Source organism: Chelonia mydas, chromosome 4 (genome assembly GCF_015237465.2).
Source record: "Chelonia mydas isolate rCheMyd1 chromosome 4, rCheMyd1.pri.v2, whole genome shotgun sequence".
NCBI classification, from domain to species: Eukaryota; Metazoa; Chordata; order Testudines; family Cheloniidae; genus Chelonia; species Chelonia mydas.
Window position 1 is genome coordinate 19,048,007 of NC_057852.1, and position 19,317 is coordinate 19,067,323.

Here is a 19,317-nt window from a genome sequence, read left to right on the forward strand (position 1 = left end):
CTGAGACTAGGACCTAGGTCTGCAGAGCTCCTATCCATTGAACATCCTGCCTCAGTATGGGTTTATGGTACCCCAAGAGCATGTAATGCTATAAAATAAGTGGATCATGCTGAAAAAACTCCAGAGCGAGGCCCTGATGAGAGCAGTCAAAATGCCCAAGTGGATTCAGTGCTCTACAGAGCCACGAAGGATGGGATATGGAATTTATGTAACATAAGGGACAAATGATACTATTCACGCAAGCACTACTGTCACTGAAGTCAAGATGAAGTTACATGGGTGCATATATTTAAGGGCTTTGGCCCAGATCATCAAAGGCATTTAGTGGCTCAACTCCAACTTCATTTTTTCCCTAATGTTGAAGTCTAACTGCATCCTTTCTGTCTTCTGTGCTCCAGGGATGGAGGTCTGAAAAGGGCCAAAGTCAAAGACACTTTCAAGGAGCAGCAGCAGAAAAACTACAGCAAGATGATAGTAAGAAATGGATCAACAGGAAATCTATCAATGGGAGCAGAATCCAACTGAATTCCAGCTTTTCCAACTAAGCTTCCCAGGACTAGCTCTGACAGGAATACTGTGGGTTTTTCACTGAGGAAAAACCAAACCTATTCTAATGTGTGTGAATATCCTTTATGTGGATGGGGCAGAACATACAAATGGGGCAGTATTTTGTTATGTATTTTTATTGCAAGCATGATATTCCACTGAATTGCAGCTCCAGGTATCATGGAATAGAACCTGACTTAAAACTGGGGGTGGGGGGAGAAAAAGTGCAGTTTTAAAAAACAGTACATGACTCTCTTGAGTCTCTGAAAGGGAAGTGAAAACAGTGACTCTGGTCTGACGCTGTGTGTGCAAATAACTCTTCTTGCTAAAGTCACTCGGAAGTTGGAAACAAATTTGTTTCCTGAACAGCTGCTTTCTCTCTCATGCTTGTAGGCTGGCTTTTTTGTTGTACAGTTCTTAACTAATCTTGCGGTTTGAGTGATGCAGGTCTGTTTGTCTCCATTGGTTTGTATTTCTATGTATGTGAAGTAGGGAGGTGGTGAATAACCTAGAATGACAGACACTAAACAGTGGGGAGAGAGGTGGGCAATCAGAACAACATCCTCTTCAAACACAACCAGGACCTTGGATGGCCTCTAACCCTAGAATTGCCTCTAATGGAAACTGATACCTGAGAAGATATTTAGGAGATTCCTCTAGAAACATCTCTGCATACTGGAACTATTCCCTAAACTACTGTGCTTCTTCAGACTGGGTACAGTAAAGGGAAGAGATGATTGGGAGCTCCATAACTGAAAATGGATACCTCTGTATTATAGTAGATGCATTTTTATTATAAGTGCAGTAAATTCTTCTTTTTGCATAATGCTAACAGCTTAACAAAAATCGGTGGGGATCAGCTACCACAACACAGCTCATACTTGGCTGGGCTAGCAATATCTATTACAAACCAAAACAGAATTCATGTGTCATTTGCAGTAAAAGAAATGGCCTGTTGGGAATGCACATGTACTGCAGCCTTATTGTAAATGGGAAATAAATTCTATATTTCTAATGGGTCTCTGGTAATGGTATTTTTCTTCTAACTTGTTCGTTCTGGCTTCTATTTCTCTTCTGTTGGGCAATGGTTTGCAGTGTGGCTCAGATCCACAAAGGGACATGGGCATGGCAACACCTAGCCACCCAGTGGGATCCATAAACACTGAATTAGCCACCCGGGATTCCTAGATAATGCCTAGGGAGAAACAGGTGCCTAAAAAAGGGATCCACAAAAGCCAGCCTGCTAGGTGGGGAGGCACCTAAGCTAGTCAATGGCAGATGCTGAAGAGAGGGGTGTGGCCTATGCCCTGCCCTTCTTAGGGCATTATGCAACCATCTCTGCTCAGAATCCACAGATGGGAGTCGGAAGCCTAAGCAGTTTCTTGCAAGGGTGGTAATGGCAGAGGAAACCTCCCTTTAGTCCCCTCATTAGGGAACTCCCCAGGTTCAATTCTTCCCTGTCCCTCCCCGCCTGACGGGGAGCAGGGAATTTTCCACCTCTCAGGTGAGTGTCCTAACAGCTCGTGTAAGTAAGCATTACTCTTGTGCTCTCTGTGGCCCAACGCATCTTATTTATACACAGTGGAACAGCTTCAGCAGGAGATTCCCATATCTGAATATCCCATAGTCTACTGAATTATTTATTTTTTGGGGGGTACTCATTCTTTGCTCTCTAGCCATTTTGTGTGGAATTAGGTATGCTCAGAGCATGCCTCCTGAATTGGGCTGTGCCAGTGCAATAGATGGGGCAATACCTGATTTGAGGCTCCTGCTATATCTTAGGCCCAGAGCCGCAGTAGGATTTAGGCACCTATGTTCCTACTTAACGCACTGTCAGAAAACAAAGTGAAAATAGTAGGAGATAAATCACTGAAGTCAAGGTTGACCTCAATGAGAGTTGGATCTGGCTCAAGTGAGTATAGCTGCATGCTACAATTCTGGAGTCTAACTATTTTAATCAAACCTCTGCTAACATAGGCCCACTTTTGCCTTTGATTTAAAAGAACAAAATGACTTAGTGGCACTTGTATGCAGGGAAAATAAATTGCTTCAACACAATGCGCACTGAACTTGAAACTAGAACAGGAGGGAACCCCAGAGACACTACTTACAATTAACTTACAATTAAATGCAAATAACAATGAGCCTCAGTGCGAGAGCCTGTAATAAACTATTAACTCATTTAAAAGAGGGGGAAAAAAAATAAAACCTTCCCTCTGCCATGAGAGAACCTATTTAATGCTGAATAGGTCATTATAAACTGGGGATTTCCTGTATACTCCTAAATATGAAAATTGCTATTCTTTAATTGAAAATTATGGGCCCAAACCTATAGGTACATGAGAGAACCTCTCTCAGGTGAATTCCTTCCACTGAAGTTAGCCATGTTACCGACCTGAGCAGTTTTGTGGGTCTGATTTGAAACTCGGTGAAGGTCTTCCGTCAACTTAATTGCATATTGGATTATAGCAGGGGTGGGCAAACTACAGCCTGGGGGCCACATCCAGTCCTTCAGACGTTTTAATCTGGCCCTCGAACTCACACTCCAGCTAGGCAGCAGGGTCAGGCATTTGTGGCTCCGCATGGCTCCCAGAAGCAGCAGCATGTCCCCCATCCGGCTCCTCCAAATAGGGGCAGCCAGGGGGCTCTGCATGCTGCCCCTGCCCCAAGCATGACCCCTACAGCTCCCATTGGCCTGGAACCATGGCCAATGGGAGCTGCAGGGGCAGTGCCTGCAGATTGGGCATCATGCAGAGCTGTCTGGCCATGCCTCCACATAAGAGCCAGAGCGGGGGACCTGCTGCTTCTGGTAGCTGCTTGAGGTAAGCACTGACTAGAGCCTGCACCCCAACCCGCTCCTGACCCAGCCCTGATCCCCCTCCTGCCCTGTAAACCCCTCAGTCCCAACCTCCTGCACCTCATCCCCACTCCCACCCTAGAGCCCGCACCCCCAGCCGGAGCCCCCGGCACCCAACCCCCTGCCCCAGCCTGGAGCCTCCTCCCCCACCCTGAACTCCTAATTTCTGGCCCCACCCAAGAGCCCAGACCCAAGCCAGAGCCCTCACCCCCTCTCTTCACCCTAACCCCAATTTTGTGAGCATTCATGGCCCACAATAAAATTTCCGTACCCAGATGTGGCCCTCAGGCCAAAGTTTGCCAACCCCTGGATTATAGCCTCCATCTTCCAAAGTGATTAGTAACTTTTAGGGACCAAAGGTGATGTACCTTAAGTGGATACAACTTTTCAGAAAGTGCTAAGCATCCAGGAGCTGAAAATCTAAGTGTCTTAAGTTGGCACCCAAACTCACTAATCAAGTTTGAAAATTTAGGCCTAAGTCTTGGCTGAGTGCATCCTAGGATATGGAATAAACATGGCTCATAGATTTTATTAACACAATGGGAAAAGTTGCTTTTGTCTTTTTGAGTGGAGGAATGTGGTATCTCCACTCAAAAGCAGCAGAGAAATTTGATTCAAACTCTTGAGATAAAAAGAATCTTTGGGCAGAGACCAAGCATTTAAAAAAAAAAAAAAATCAGCCCAAAAGGCAAAGTATTCTGGAAAGCTTAGGTGCATATGAAAAAAGGGGCAATAAATGAGATTTGGCTTGGGGATGAGGGATGGAAAGGAAAATCTCTGAGGCTATGGTAATCCTGTTAAAAAACAAAAGCTCTGAGTAGCTCTGCAATAAGGAGCAAATTTCAGAGTTCATTTTGAATCTTAAAACTCAGTTTGGTAAACTTGAAGCTTTGTTATTACAAGGACAGCAGAAGCAGCAACCGCTCCAAGGTTGTATAAAAGCTTCCCTTGTAAACCCCTGTCTTCTTGCTCCTAACTTTCTGACGTTTTTGCTGTATGGGCTGAAATTTTCCTGGCTTGGTATCTACTTGAAAATAATTCTTAATTTGTAGAATTTTGGGGGTGGGGGGGGAAGAGGAGTGGGATAACAACCTCTATTTAATAAAGAAATGCTATAGATGTAGCAGTAGAGGGAACTTAAAGTAGGCTAAGAGTTCAAATTTAGCATTGATGTAGTCTGAGCAGAGGAGGGTTACATTTAAGAATCCTGGAGAAAAACTGGCTGAGATTTGTGTTGTGGTTATGGGGCTAGTTACACCCCTGCCCCTTTCTGCTCTCATAAATTTGCCTAGCTTTGTCAGTGAGTAGTCCTGCTGAAGTCAATGGCAGTGCTCCTATGTGTAAGTGTCTGTGATGGCTGCCATCTTGGCCAGCACACCAATTAAGTGGGACAGAACTGCATTATGAGCCTCTGAAAACAAGCTACTGAAAATTTTTTTGTAGGACTTTTGTGTGTGGGTGTGGAGCTTAACATTTTTTCCCAAGGAAAAATACCTTGTCCATTAATGTCTAATTTAACTGAATATTGTATAGAAGGAATGTGGGATAAACCAAGGGCTCCTGGTACATTTAATAAGTCTTTTTTTGTTATTTGTAAAATGAAAAGTGTCTAGGGTAAACTGGTTTCTGTTTGAATCATTTTCTTTCTCTTCCTCCATGGAGTGTACTTGATCACGGACAACTTGCCAAGAGTAGCACACTTATTAAAAATATAAATTAGCCCCCCCCCCCCCCCAACCAAAGACTGAAAATATGTAAGTGTATCTTATTTGCCACCAGGTGGCAATCAGCTCTTTACTGCTACCCAGGAACGAAAGGCTGCAGGACACCACTAAGAAGCAGATAATGCAGAGCTAGAAGCACCCACAAGAACCCCTTTCTAAAACTAAATTTCTTCTTTCTCTTTTTCTTTCACTGTGTATGGTAAGAGTTGCAATGAATGCTTGATATTATACCCATCAACTCCTTTTCTTTCTCTTATAAGAACTACCAGGGGCGGCCGGAGAGAGAACGCATAGACTCCCTTATTCTGTGGTTATGGGCCCAAAATCTAATACTGTAGTAGCATTGGGATAAAATCTGTTGAATGGTCAGGGCCAGGTCTACCACCTACTAGAAAGGTCTGTGCAGGATAAATGTGCATGGTCTTATTATAAATGGCAGGAGTTTTAGTAGGAAGGACTCTGCACTCTCTGGAGGGTGTTATTTCAGTAAATGTAAAATGCCTCAACTCATTATTAGTAAACTACTCAGTCTTCTGAGGAAACTTTCCATTCAATATAATCATTCCTCAAACTAATAGTCTGTCTCAGGTGATTCTGCATCTGATCAGGCTTGAAACAGTCCTGTCAACTCTCAAACTATACAATATTTGGATTTAAAGCCTCAGACCCAGCTCCTGGACTCATATGACCATCTGAATATTAGTGCTCATTTTAAAACAATTTTTTTTAGCCCCCATGGAAGTGGAGGAAAACCAAAGGGCTCACAATCCAGAAGGCAAACAAGCACCACACACTTATTTTGTTAAAATACATGATTTTTCAGCTAATCACATGACTTATATTATGATTCATAATTTTTAACAGTTGGGGATGTCGGTGCTGAATAGTGTGAGAAGTGCCTGTCCTGTAGCATGGCCAATTCAAAGCATAAATATAAGAAATCTCTTGTGATGGACCTACCACTTACATTGGGGAAGTCTGAACAGGAGGGTTTTTGAAGTAGGACAGAGAGAAAGTCCCAACTTCTCCTTTTCCTCTCCTTAGCTCAACCCCCTTTCCTCTTTTTCATACAGTCTGGGGAGCTGGCTGGAGAAATTTTGCAGGGTTGGTAGAAGGGGCAGTAGAAACTAGGATAAAACATTTATTTTTGTACAGATGGCAGGATATTGGGGGAAAGACCCTGACAACATCATGCCTGTTTTCTGGAGACGGACGGTCTCCCTACTGGCACGGCATTTCACACTTCTGTCTCTGGGCCCAGCTGGAATCTAGATGTCTAAAGGAGCATACATCTGAGGTATTTTCTTCTCTCATTAAGTTTCAGCTTTTCCATTCTGACTGCTTCTATAGCCCCTCTCACCACTGTACCTAAACATCTCTCAAATGCTAGTGACTTCATCCTCACAACACCCCTTTTATTATCCCCACTTTAGAGATAGGGAGCTGAGTCACAGAGACTAAATAATGACTTGCACAAGGTCACACAAGACTATGGCAGAGCCAGGAGATTAACCCAGATCTTCTGAATCCCCATCCAATAGTTTTACCACAGGGCCATCCCCACACGACCCTAACGGAGGATTGCTTTGAGTTTGCTTTGGACAAAGGGCCTTTATACTCCTGTTTTAGTGACAGTCAAATTGGGTTCTGTAATTATTTTCATGTCACGTGAAGGCTTCTCATATAACATAGTGCACTGTAAGTATTGGTCTTTTGGGTTTTTTAATTAATTTGTCCCAGATTTAAAAGAGTTTGACCCTTAATGAGGTTTGTCCTAGGTATATGAAATTGAGTCAACTGCTAGATAAACTTGGGCCATTGCCATCTAGTTGTCTTACTCAGTCAGCATAAAGAGAACTGTGGAAATCCTTGAAACAATAGTCTCTCCTTGGAAATTTGTTATGAATAATCCAGTAGTGCTGCAGGAGCCTCTAGGACAGGGTCTAAGTGTCACTGTGTAGTTAGACTTATGAATGAGGCAGTTTCTCTTGCCCTCAGTACTCAACAGATCCACAGAGGTCTCTGACCAAGTTCATCCTCCTTTAAATATCTCACATGTGGTGTTAACCTCCTTTGCAGGCAGATGGTGTGATAGGCTTTGCTTTGTTTGCCTACTTCTTCACAGGACTATCTACAAATCCAATCACAAAAAACTACAGCACGCTCCCAGTTCAAGGGTGGAAAAGGGTGTGCACAATTTTCAAGAGGTTTAGCGCCTTCACTAGGCTAAATATTCAAAGATCTGGGTGCTAATTTTTGAACTCTTCTCCATTCCTCTCCCAGTTCTTCACTTTGAGTCCTCTCAACCCGATTCTTCCATCCCCCACAGACTCTATAGGGTGTGCAGTTAAGGGTCCCCTTGCCAGCAGTTCACTCCATTGCAGGATCATGGCCTAAAGTTCCATGCTGCTGATGTCCAGAACAGAAGGAATCCAGGCTTGTGACCTGTCAGAGAAGGGTTAAACCTTTCATATGGTGCACAACACACTACAAAGAGCCTGGGTGATTCATCTACACCCAAGTTTAAATGGTTGTACCAGGCCACTGGGATTATGAATGACTCAAATGGCAAACTGTCCCCAGAGACTTAAGCTACCATGCTGGTTTTATCACAGTGTGCTGCTTGGCGCTGCCATCTCTGATCAATGCGACTGCACCTTTATCAGATTCAATCTGATACCATCTTGAATATTTTTTTGTTTTCCCCTAAATGAACATAATAAAAAAGGCAGAAATGTGACCTCAAGAGGCAGGATACAGACTCCAATGATTGTTCACTGTCTCCATCTTTTTATTAGATTTTCTGTGTTTTCTTTTTTCTATTTGCTGGATAGAATCCATACAAATGAAATACAGGCTTACTCAGTAAATAATAATGAAAAGGTAAATTCATTTTACAGAGAAGCCAGTGCATGTTAGACATCATCTTGAATGACGGTGATTTTCTTGGACTGATCACCAAGCTATTACAGTCTCTCAAAAATAATATCTGGCTTTTAGGCTCTATGATTGTGCACGCGACCTCTGCTTACCCTTTGGCTCTTAAGAAAAATTGATTTTTTTAAAACATGTGCACAATACATTGCTAAAATTACACTGATATGGTTTAATTTACATTATATTACTGTTCCAAGGGATGACTGCACATGCCGGGGATCTTATTTGTTTTTCACTTTACCTGTGGCCCTCTCTCTCCTATGTTCTACATTTAAAGGGTTATACCATTTCTTGCAATGATAGGCTGTGATTCAAATGAAATAAAGCCTTCTTAGATCTTTTAACAGATCAGGAGTTCTCAACCTGGGGTTGCAAACAGGTGTCAGGGGTCACTTCCCATACAGCTAAATGGGAAGGGAGGTCTTGCCTATATCCTGGTTACAGATTGAGAATCACCGTAACACTCATTTACTGTAACATTCAATTTCAAGGGATGAACCTTCAGTGCAGAGGGCCTGTCTGTCTTGTTAGCTATGTACCGATATTATATCTTAAACACGTTTAAGAGGTTTACATTCTGTGTGGGATGGTTTTCTTTAAAAACAAAACAAAACTGGCCATAGTGGACATGGTTGTGACAGAATTTTTTTGTGACCATAATATTTCCATTCCAAAGGCTACTGCCTTGTTCCTTTTTTGTAACTAATGGCTTTAGAAAAATATAACATGCCTGACTTCTCAGCACTATTATTTAAGTCTTAAGCACCTGATGTTTCCAAAGATTCTACAGAATCTTGGGTGACATCTCTGATCCCTTTGAAATCTCTGAGAAAACTCCCACTGAAATCAGTGAGGGCAGGATTTCACCCCGTATGCTTGTTGACCACCGAGTGGAAAAACAGGCCAACTGGTCTTCCAAATAGTGGCACATTTTGGTTGATTATAGCATTAAAGGAAAAGAAAAAACACACTACCTGTAACTTTTTAGCAAATACATCCAACGTGAAATATGCTGCACTGGAAGTTTTTAAATAGTCACCTTCACGACACTGTAAAACCTTCTTCATCTGAATGGAACATGGGACAGAGAATGTTTGATAGATAATCAGGAGTTCATATTAGAAGAGGACTAATTCATATCTTATGTGCATGAGGGGACATAACCCAATTTATGATAGGGTTTTCAGATAAGAGAGGCTCTATGGCATTTGGGTTTGCATCAAACTGGCCATGTCAGCTGTTGATTATGGTCCCAATTCAGCAAAACACTAAAGCATGTGCTTAAACATTTTCTACTTCAGTGGGACTTGGTTGCATGAGTAAGTGTTTTGCTGAAGAGGAATGGACTTAAACAACTGATAGGTTGAATCAGGGCCTCAGACCATTTAATACGGTTTCATTGTGCTTTTTATATTTGTGTAGCGTTTTCAGAAATGCCCAATTGCCTTTGCAATTCAATAAACGCATTCATGTATAGAACCTGACATCTTTCAAAAATAAGGTCCAACCCTTGATAAATAATGATGCCTATTGTGTGGTTTATTTAATACTGCCTGGATTTCTCCTATAGACCAACCAGGCACTGTCTCCTATAGTTTGTTTCATTGTGTGGCAGCAGAACAATAGGAAGGTTAACACTGTGTCATCCTCACTTCATCCCAAGATAATGCATTAGACTAGATGCTTGACAGCATCACAGCATAAAGTGAACGTGATGGCATATAAACCAATATTGGGATCGCTTTAACACAGAACTGCTCTTGTACAAATGCACTGTAATTTGTTTTCTTTTGCTCCACTGCATGCAACAGTTACACTTGATTTCTGCACCCAGTAAAGTCAGCGGCCTGGGCAGGGTTTAATCCTCTCCAAATGATCAAGCCATGATCAAACTCGCACTTGTACACACAGCTCTTATTGCTATGTTTGTGCTCAAGAGAGAGGAAAGGAATTCAGAATCATGGATTCCTATTGGCAACAGAAATCTCTTCCATCTCACACTTAACAATTAGAACTATACCGTGTCAGTGAGAGAGAGAAATAGAGAATCTCATTCAAAAGGCTTTAGCAACAGGTATTAATTAGTCCTCAAGTTAGTCATATGCAAAGAAGCCAGCAGTAAATTCAGTAGATCCAGGCCAAGCTGTTCTATCTGTCTTGGCTGAGTTACTGTCAAAGTTAAGGCTGGAGTTAGGGTCAGAATTTCAAAGGTATTTGGACACTTTAATGTGTAGATAGGTGCCTAGTGGCTTTTTCAAAAGCACCGAGGCACATAACTAAGATGCAGATAGGTGCTTCATGTGAGTTAGGTGCTATGACATTTTTGAAAATCCCACAAGGCACCTGTCTGCATCTTTAGGCATTTTTGGAAAGATACTGGCTGGAGATCAAATTGCTTTCAACATTAACAGTTCTTCAATCTCACCAGGTTCTTGAGCAATGCAGAATAAAACTAAACATGTAAAACTGCCCCAAACACTTGTGTCAGAAAATAATTAATGATCTGTGGGGTGGAGGGTTCATTGCTGAATTCTATTGCTGATTGAAAGATCTCCTAGTATTCTAGTCAATTCAACTTCTTATATTGCACTCAGCACGGTGGTATCTCAGCACCTTCCAGAAGAGCATGCAGCAATGTCACTACCTGCTCCTCTTTCCCTCACCTGCATAAGTACAGAAAAAACCCTAGTGCTTTGTTATGAGGCTTAGTTTGTGCTCACCCTCCTCCTTCTTGATGTCTTTCAGGCAGGGCCCAATCCTAGTCCCACTGAAGTCAATACAAGACTTGCCATGAGCTTCAACAGAAGCAGGATCAAATCTTTCATCCACACTCAAGCTCTGACTGTAGTACCATCCTCCAATAAAACCAAATTCAGAATGAGTTTGTGAAGCAATGAGCCCTTTGTAAAATGCTTTGAGATCTACAGATGAAAAGTGCTATATAAGAACTAGGATTTATTATTATGGTTTCAGTGGGTGTATTGGTTCTTGGTCCTGAAGCTATATGAACATCATATGGACTACAGTTTTTGTGGCTAGCACCAGTGGGATTGAAAAAATGGCAAAAGATACACATCTTGGCAAAAGATACACATCAGTTGAACTAAACCTGAAGATCATGGGTTCAAGTTAGACAGACTTGAACCTATATTGTGACACTAAGGCCTTGTTTAGACTAGGATTAAAAGTGTGATGTTAGTATGTGTTAGCTAATGGGCTACCTAACATAATTTTTAGAAGTCTTGTGTAGACAAGGGGCACTGTCTTTAACACCTGCTAAACTAGCTGAGCTAAGCCCTGCTGTTACTGCCTTTTATTAGTGTAAATTACTGTATTTATGCCAGAGGCTGAATCTGAGGTTATAAAAATTATTTCTGTTAAATTAATTCCACATCATTTTAAACTTCATATATCCCTCATTTAAGGTCTTTATCAGACATTTCATCTCCCAGCTAGACCTTGGCAAGTTGAGAGCTCCCTACATCCTTTTTTTTTTAAAGTTGCAAATGCTATTTATTGATTTTTACATTATTGCAATGTTATAAACCATGTCATATGAAGAAGCATCACCAGGCAGCCTAGAATGCATATGAACAAAACAAACAAACAAAAAAAGCTGGTTTACAAGTCAAATCGATTGGCAGATTCTCAGACCAGGAAGTACAAGGCAGAATTTTTACTCCTTTAAATCCTCCCTTGTTCATGGGAGAAACAACATGCCAACATACAGAAAAGTCCTGTACAATGGGGTAAAATTACTCAGCCCAATTCTTGAGTCTGCTCTGGCTGCTTTCCACTCCTCTGGCACACAGCAGTTGGAAAGCTGAGGATTCCCGTTGTGTAATGAAACTCCCTTAATGGCACAGAATCCCTATGCCACTGCCTTGCCTGGCTCTTGGTGCAGAAGGTAATCCTGGGAGAAAAGACTATTTATAATAAAGAGGAAGTGTGATCCAGTGATTAGGGTGCTAGCCTAAGACTTGGGAGACCCAGGTTCAGTTCATTACTCCATCACACCCTTCCTTGGGGAGTTAGTCTCTCTGTGCCTCAGTTCCCCAATCTATTTAAAACGTGAAGGGGTGGGGAGATAATTGTACTATCCTACAGCAGAGGTATGTTGTGAGGATAAATACATTTAAAATGGTGAGACACTCAGATACTATTGTAGATGGGGCCAAATAAGTACCTAAGACAGAGAGAGAATTTTAATAAATGCTATTCCAATTAAAGTGCCGTTTACTCTCCATTCTAGAACATTAATGAAATTAAGATGAGAACAGAGTCAGATCCCAGTAGTACCCCACTAGATGGCTCTCCCCAACCTGTGCTGTAACAGTTATTATGTTCTGCAGGCAGTTTTCAGTCCAGGTCATGCTGCTCATATTCCAGCCAATTTCAGTTAATTTTGAGGGTAAGACTTTGAGAAATGCTGCAAGTAAACTACATATCTCAAAACAAACTGAGGCCAAACAGGGAAATATCAATAAAGACAAAACTAGAACCTCTTATGTCTAGATATTGCTATCGAACCCCATGCTGTATGCAGTACAGGCAGGCTGGCAATAATCTTCACAAGCTGTATGGTACTGGTTAAAGAGAACTGCACTCCTTTTGCTTCTGAAAGTTAGTATTTTGAGAGAGCTGCCCTTTCTTTTGAGACTGACACCAGCATAAAAAGTCAAATGCTGCTCTCTGCCCTATAGCTACAGGCTTTACAAGTAGTTTGGATGAAGACATTCTCCCTTTGACATACCACACCTGCTTAGTATGAAGTTGCCGATAGGCTACTCAGCTTCTACCACAACAGCCAGTTGGCTAGAGGATCAGCCAGGTCTCTTGTAGGTCTCTGACCTGGAGGATTTAGATTGTGTAGTGGCTACAGACTTCCTGGTTTTAATAGACCATCCTGTTCTAAACTCCTTTCAGCCCTTTGATTATTAATATTACTGTGATGCCACTTAGTCTGGCAAGGAAACCAGGAAGTCTTTAGATCAGTTTTCTCAGGATCTCATTGAAGTGATTATAATGCATCACTAACGTTTGTAAAGGACAATCATGTTCATTTTCCCTCCTCTTGAAATCTTACAAATGTGTCTTTAACCTTTACAGCTCTTCTTGAAAAGCTGATGGATTATTTGAATGAACTTCTTCTACTCTAGAGCACAACAGGAAACAGTGCGGAGAAAAATTTCATTCTACAGTAAGTCAAAGCTCTGTGTTGTATTTGAAAATATTGCTTTATGATGCACAGTCAGCCGTCCAAAACCACTTTCCATTGTAACTGCCTGATCCTTACTAATGCTTCTCAGCCTAGGATTGCTTGTTGAAATGAACTTTTTCCCAATATGCCTTTCTAGGACAGGCCCTTTAAATTTGGAAAAGGAAACAGCTGCAGGCCTTAAGTGGCCATTTTGTAACTGATATCTACTTGCTGTATTTTCCTCTTTTTTTAGCTGATAAGTAGTAGTAATACTTTTAACTCCTGTTGTGCCTTCATTTTCTTATTCTCAAAGGCTTTTCATGAAACCCACTGACAGTGCCATTTTTGCTAAAAAGTGATGATATTATGACACTGTCACTATGGGGCCCCAGTGGAAGAGAGATTGCAAGTCTCCTCCTGCTTTGCATGCTGGTTCTTTTCTTAAAAAAAAAGAAAAAGAAAAGAAAGACCTTTACTACTCAGATTCATAGATTCCAAGACCAGAAGGAACCATTATGATCATCTAGTTTGACCTCCTGTATAACACAGGTCATAGAACTTAAGCTTTAAGCATCAACGTTTCACTGTGACGTTCTTCTGATTGTTACACAGTATGAAAGCAGAATTTATTTTTAACTAAAAACCTTTTGTTTTGGTTTTGTAATAAACAAAATTCAGACTTGAATACCTGGCGTTACCATGTCTTTCAGATTTCTAACAAAAAATCCCCAACGAACAAACCAATCAAAAAACCCCACACTGATAAATGTTCAGGATCTCATGAGGACAAGTGCACAAGGCAGGGATCATAAATGAAATGTATAATAAGAGTGTCCTGGAGTTGGGACTTTCATTACACAATGATCCTTCAGTGCCATGTGCGATTTTAGCACTGTTGCATTTATTCTTCAAGCCACCTATACCATCTCAAAGCCTACTGAAGCAGGAAAGAACAATAGGAATAGGGGAACTTCCATACTAGATCAGATCCAAAGTCCACGTAGTTCAATATCCTATCTCTGACAGTGGACACTACTAGATGCTTCAGAGGAAGGTGTAGAAACCCCGCACTAGGCAGATGTGGAATAATCTGTTCCCCACATTAGAACTCATCCTGATCTCTAATAGTTAGAGATTGGTACAAGACTTGATACATGAGGTTTAATATTCCTTTAACAAAATTTGAAGTAATTAATTTTGATAATGATGGATATTTCTTGGTATCCATATAAATAACCAATCTCTTTTTGAATCTTATTAATTTTTTCGCCTCAACAACTTTCTGTAGCAATGAGTTCCATAGTTTAATTATCCATTGTATTGAAAAAGTCTGTATTTTTATCAGTTTTGAACTTCCAACCAGTTAATTTCATTGCATGTCACTTTGTTCATGTGTTATGGGCCAGGAAGAACAAACACTTCCAATCTGTCTTCTCTAGGCCACTCATTATTTTATCATGTCCCTTCTTATTCATCTTCTTTCTAAGGTGAACAGTCCCAATCTTTTAAATCTCTCTTCATGTGAGAGTTTTTCCAGGCCTTTGACATAGGGGGGAACAAAGTATTTAAAACAAAGAAATAGGATTCGATTAAATACAATGGTGAGACCCCCTCCTCCAACCTACACATCTCAAATCTTTTCAAGGCACGTCTCTCATTTTATTACCACTATATTAATGGGCCCACTTGAAGGAGCTCACTATGACCCAGGAAACAGAAACAGACAAAAACTGGAGGAGTTAGAAAGGACAATGGAAACCTAAAAGGAATTTTATGTTTCTCTGGCAGTAATTAAACCAGTACAAAGAAACATGTTAAAAATCATGCTGAGTGGTGGGGAGAGAAAACTCTGAGTAGATACTATGCAAAAACTGAGATCTAGCTCACAGAACAAGAGTACCAGTTTTTCTTTCACAGATAACACTGTTTTGTATATGCTTTATTGTATGTATAATATGGTTAGCATATGTAATGGTAAATAAGAATGCTGGTACTTCTGTGAAACAGTGTTTAAGCCAAAGTCAGACGTTTCTTCAGCCATAGTATTCTTCTTTCTATGCAAGAAAATGCTCAGCAGTTAAGCCATTGATTATTGGGCTTTAAAATAATATAAACCACAGATATTTTTAAAACCCAATATTGAGCGGGGGGCTTGTAAAACATGAGATTTATATACGATTCACAATTTAAGCTCCTTATATGCAAATACATTCAACAACCCAAACTCCCCTGTTTTTGCAATGAAACCTGAAAATATTTCCCAGAGTTCAGTTACTGTATGTAAATAAAATTTGTCTTATTTTTCTTGACCCAATTCATTGAGAGATGTAGGGTACCACTATTCATCATTTGTAATGTTGTAATCAGATTAATTTCCATGGTAAGAAACCGCAATTTCACAAATGCTAGACTGCAGCATCATTGTATGAATCAGGGAAGAAGAAAAAGCTCAGGACAAAGGAGATGGCTTTTGTGTATAGAAAGATATCCTGGTAATCAACATGAAGGGAAAGATAGACTGAAAACATACCTAGATGGTAAGGTCTTTGGGGAAAGGACTGTCTTTTAGTTTTGTATTTGTACAATGCCTGGCACACTGGGGTCGTGGTCAGTGAAGGGGGCTTTTAGGAGCTATCACAATACAAATAAATAGTAAATAAGAAGAATTCAGTGGGATTCCAGCAAACAACAACAACCCAAAAAACAAAAAAAAAAACAGGCTGGGGTTTTCAAAAATGTATTAAGAATTTTGGTGCCCAAATCCCATTACATTTCGGTAGGATTTGTGTGCCAAATTTCCTTAGAGGCCTTTGAAAATCTCAGCTCTAGATATTAGACTATTTTAATGTATTTATTTAAATCTGTCTGTCTATACTATATACCTGGTACTTCTCTGTATATGTTTAGCCCTCATCTTGCAATAACCTCTGCACAGGCAAAGAGGTCCTCCCGTGGGAACTCATTGCAGGAATAGGGCCTTGATTTGCAGCAATGGTGCAATGGGTTCCTGTCAATCATGATACAGACTTTTAATTTTAGGAACAGATTGTGATACGCTTAGGCCTTTCCTCTTCTGGAAAGGACACCGTTTAGCTCACTCTGTTTAAAAATTGATGTTGTTAAACCAGGGCAAACTTCTTATACTGACATACTTAGGCCCGAGTTCATCAAAGCGTGTAAGCATGAGACTTAACCACGTGCTTAAAGTTAGGCAGGTACATGAGAGCTTTGGTGAATATAAATAGTTTGCTGAATTGGGACCTTACACTAGATTATCCCATGCTTAAATTGGTTATCTTGCATTTGTAAATTATCAATTTAAAATAAATCGATATAAGCAAGAGTTAAATGCCTCCATTTTGGGGTCGTACTGGTTTAACTAGGCTAATCAGATCTATGTAGTTTAACTGGTGCACTTCTCTAGACAAGATCTCTCCCACAATGAGCAATACCTTCCTCCACAAATAGACCCATTGACTTCAATAGGACTATGCATGAGTACGGTAGCCTTTAATCTGCTTAATTTGTAATGAAAGAGGTACCAGGGCTCAAGCCATTTTTTTACATTACATTCCTGCAGCAGGCCCAGAGGTGCCGGGGCTATGAACTGTCAAACCTAGAGGTGCTGGGGCTCAGCCCTGGCACAAATTAAGCGCTGCTTATTCACCTTGAATAGTATCATATTCTAGCCCTTTATTTTTAATGTGTAGCATTTTTAATGGTGTCACAGAGAAAAGTGCTCAACAGAGACATAAATAGATAAATGTAAGTTTCCTGGCTTGTGTAGTTCTTTATGAAGATGGACTAGAGGCCATTTACAAATTCATAGTGGGATCTGGGGTCTGGTGTGCTAGGTGCATTTGGATCCAGGGTTTTGCTTTAGTCCCATCTCTACTATACACTTATCAGATATTCTTACTGTTTCAAGCAGTAACAGCTTGTCCTCCTCACTCCATTACTGATTATAGAACAGCATAATTCCTATTAAAAAGATTCTAAAACAAACCACAATAAAAAAAATTAATAAAGGATTAAATTGGGGGTGACTCCAGATTTTGAGCACTCCAACATTGGAGGGGGTTTTGGTTATTATTATATTGGCACATGGGTACCCCATTATGCTAGATGCTGTACAGACACATAGTAACAGACAGACTTTGCTGCCAAATGCTTGCTGTCTAAGGTCCCGATTGTGCAATTTGCTAACTCCAGCTGGGCTCTGTGCACACATAGTGGTGCACTCACAAGCAACAGATTGCACTATCAAGGCCTAAATAGACAAATCAGACAAAAGGTGGGAGAACAGGATTACTATTATCCCCCTTTTACAGATGGGAATCTAAGACAGAGGTCCAAATCCTCACACGTATTTAAGCACCATCAGTGGGAGTTAGGTGCTTAAACACCTTTGAGGATCAGGGCCTGATGTAGAATCATAGATATGGAATCATATCAGGGCCTGATATAGAATCATAGCAAAGCTTTTGATATGGTCTCCCACAGTATTTTTGCCAGCAAGTTAAAAAAGTATGGATTGGATGAATGGACTATAAGGGGGATAGAAAGCTGGCTAGATTGTCAGGCTCAATGGGTAGTGATCAACAGCTCGATGTCTAGTTGGCAGCCAGAAACAAGCGGAGTGCCCCAGGGGTCAGTCCTCGGGCTGGTTTTGTTCAACATCTTTATTAATGATCTGGATGATGGGATGGATTGCACCCTCAGCAAGTTCGCAGATGATACTAAGCTGGGGGGGAGAGTAGATATGCTGGAGGGTAGGGATTGGGTCCAGAGTGACCTAGACAACTTGGAGGATTGGGCCAAAAGAAATCTGATGAGGTTCAACAAGGACAAGTGCAGAGTCCTGCACTTAGGACGGAAGAATCCCATGCTCTGCTACAGGCTGGGGACTGACTGGCTAAGCGGCAGTTCTGCAGAAAAGGACCTAGGGGTTACAGTGGACGAGAAGCTGGATATGAGTCAACGGTGTGCTCTTGTTGCCGAGAAGGCGAACGGCATATTGGGCTGCATTAGTAGGAGCATTACTAGCAGATCGAGGGAAGTGACTATTCCCTCTATTTGGCACTGGTGAGGCCACATCTGGAGTATTGCGTCCAGTTTTGGGCCCCACACTACAGAAAGGATGTGTACAAATTGGAGAGAGTCCAGCGGAGGGCAACGAAAATGATCAGGGGGCTGGGGCATATGACTTACGAGGAGAGGCTGAGGAAACTGGGCTTGTTTAGTCTGCAGAAGAGAAGAGTGAGGGGGGGACTTGATAGCAGCCTTCAACTACCTGAAGGGGGGTTCCAAAGAGGATGGAGCTTGGCTGTTCTCAGTGGTGGCAGATGACAGAACAAGGAGCAATGGTCTCAAGTTGCAGTGGGGGAGGTCTAGGTTGGATATTAGGAAACACTATTTCACTAGGAGGGTGGTGAAGCACTGGAATGGGTTACCTAGGGAGGTGGTGGAATCTCCATCCTTAGAGGTTTTTAAGGCCCGGCTTCACAAAGCCCTGGTTGGGATGATTTAGTTGGTGTTGGTCCTGCTTTGAGCAGGGGGTTGGACTAGATGACCTCCTGAGGTCTCTTCCAACCTTAATCTTCTATGATTCTATGATTCTAATTGTAGGACTGGAAGGGACCTTGAGAGGTCATTTAGTCCAGTCCCCTGCACTCATGGCAGGGGTAAGTATTATCTAGACCATCCCTGACAGGTGTTTGTCTAACTTACTCTTAAAAATCTCCAGTAATGGAGATTCCATAACCTCCCCAGGTAATTTGTTCCAGTGCTTAACTACCCTGACAGTTAGGAAGTTTTTCTTAATGTCCATCCTAAACCACCTTTGCTGCAATTTAAGCCCATTGCTTCTTGTTCTATCCTCAGAGGTTAAGGAGAACGATTTTTCTCTCTCCTCCTTGTAACAACTTTTTATGTACTTTAAAATTGTTGTCATGTCCCCTCTCAGTCTTCTCTTCTGCAGACTGAACAAACCCAGTTTTTTCAATCTTCCCTCATGTTTTCTAGATCTTTAATCATTTTTGTTGCTCTTCTCT

The 19,317-nt window shown here is 41.3% G+C and overlaps 1 protein-coding gene across 1 annotated transcript in view; it reads left to right on the top strand.

Annotated features, from left to right (window-relative positions):
- GPAT3 (glycerol-3-phosphate acyltransferase 3) overlaps window positions 1-1,561 on the top strand; it is a 28,648-nt gene extending 27,087 nt beyond the window's left edge. Inside the window, exon 13 of the mRNA XM_037896796.2 lies at window positions 399-1,561. Within this exon, the coding sequence (XP_037752724.1) occupies window positions 399-525 (127 nt within the window). The 3' untranslated portion in view covers window positions 526-1,561. The remainder of the gene's footprint in view (window positions 1-398) is intronic.
- The last annotated feature ends 17,756 nt before the right edge of the window (window positions 1,562-19,317 follow it).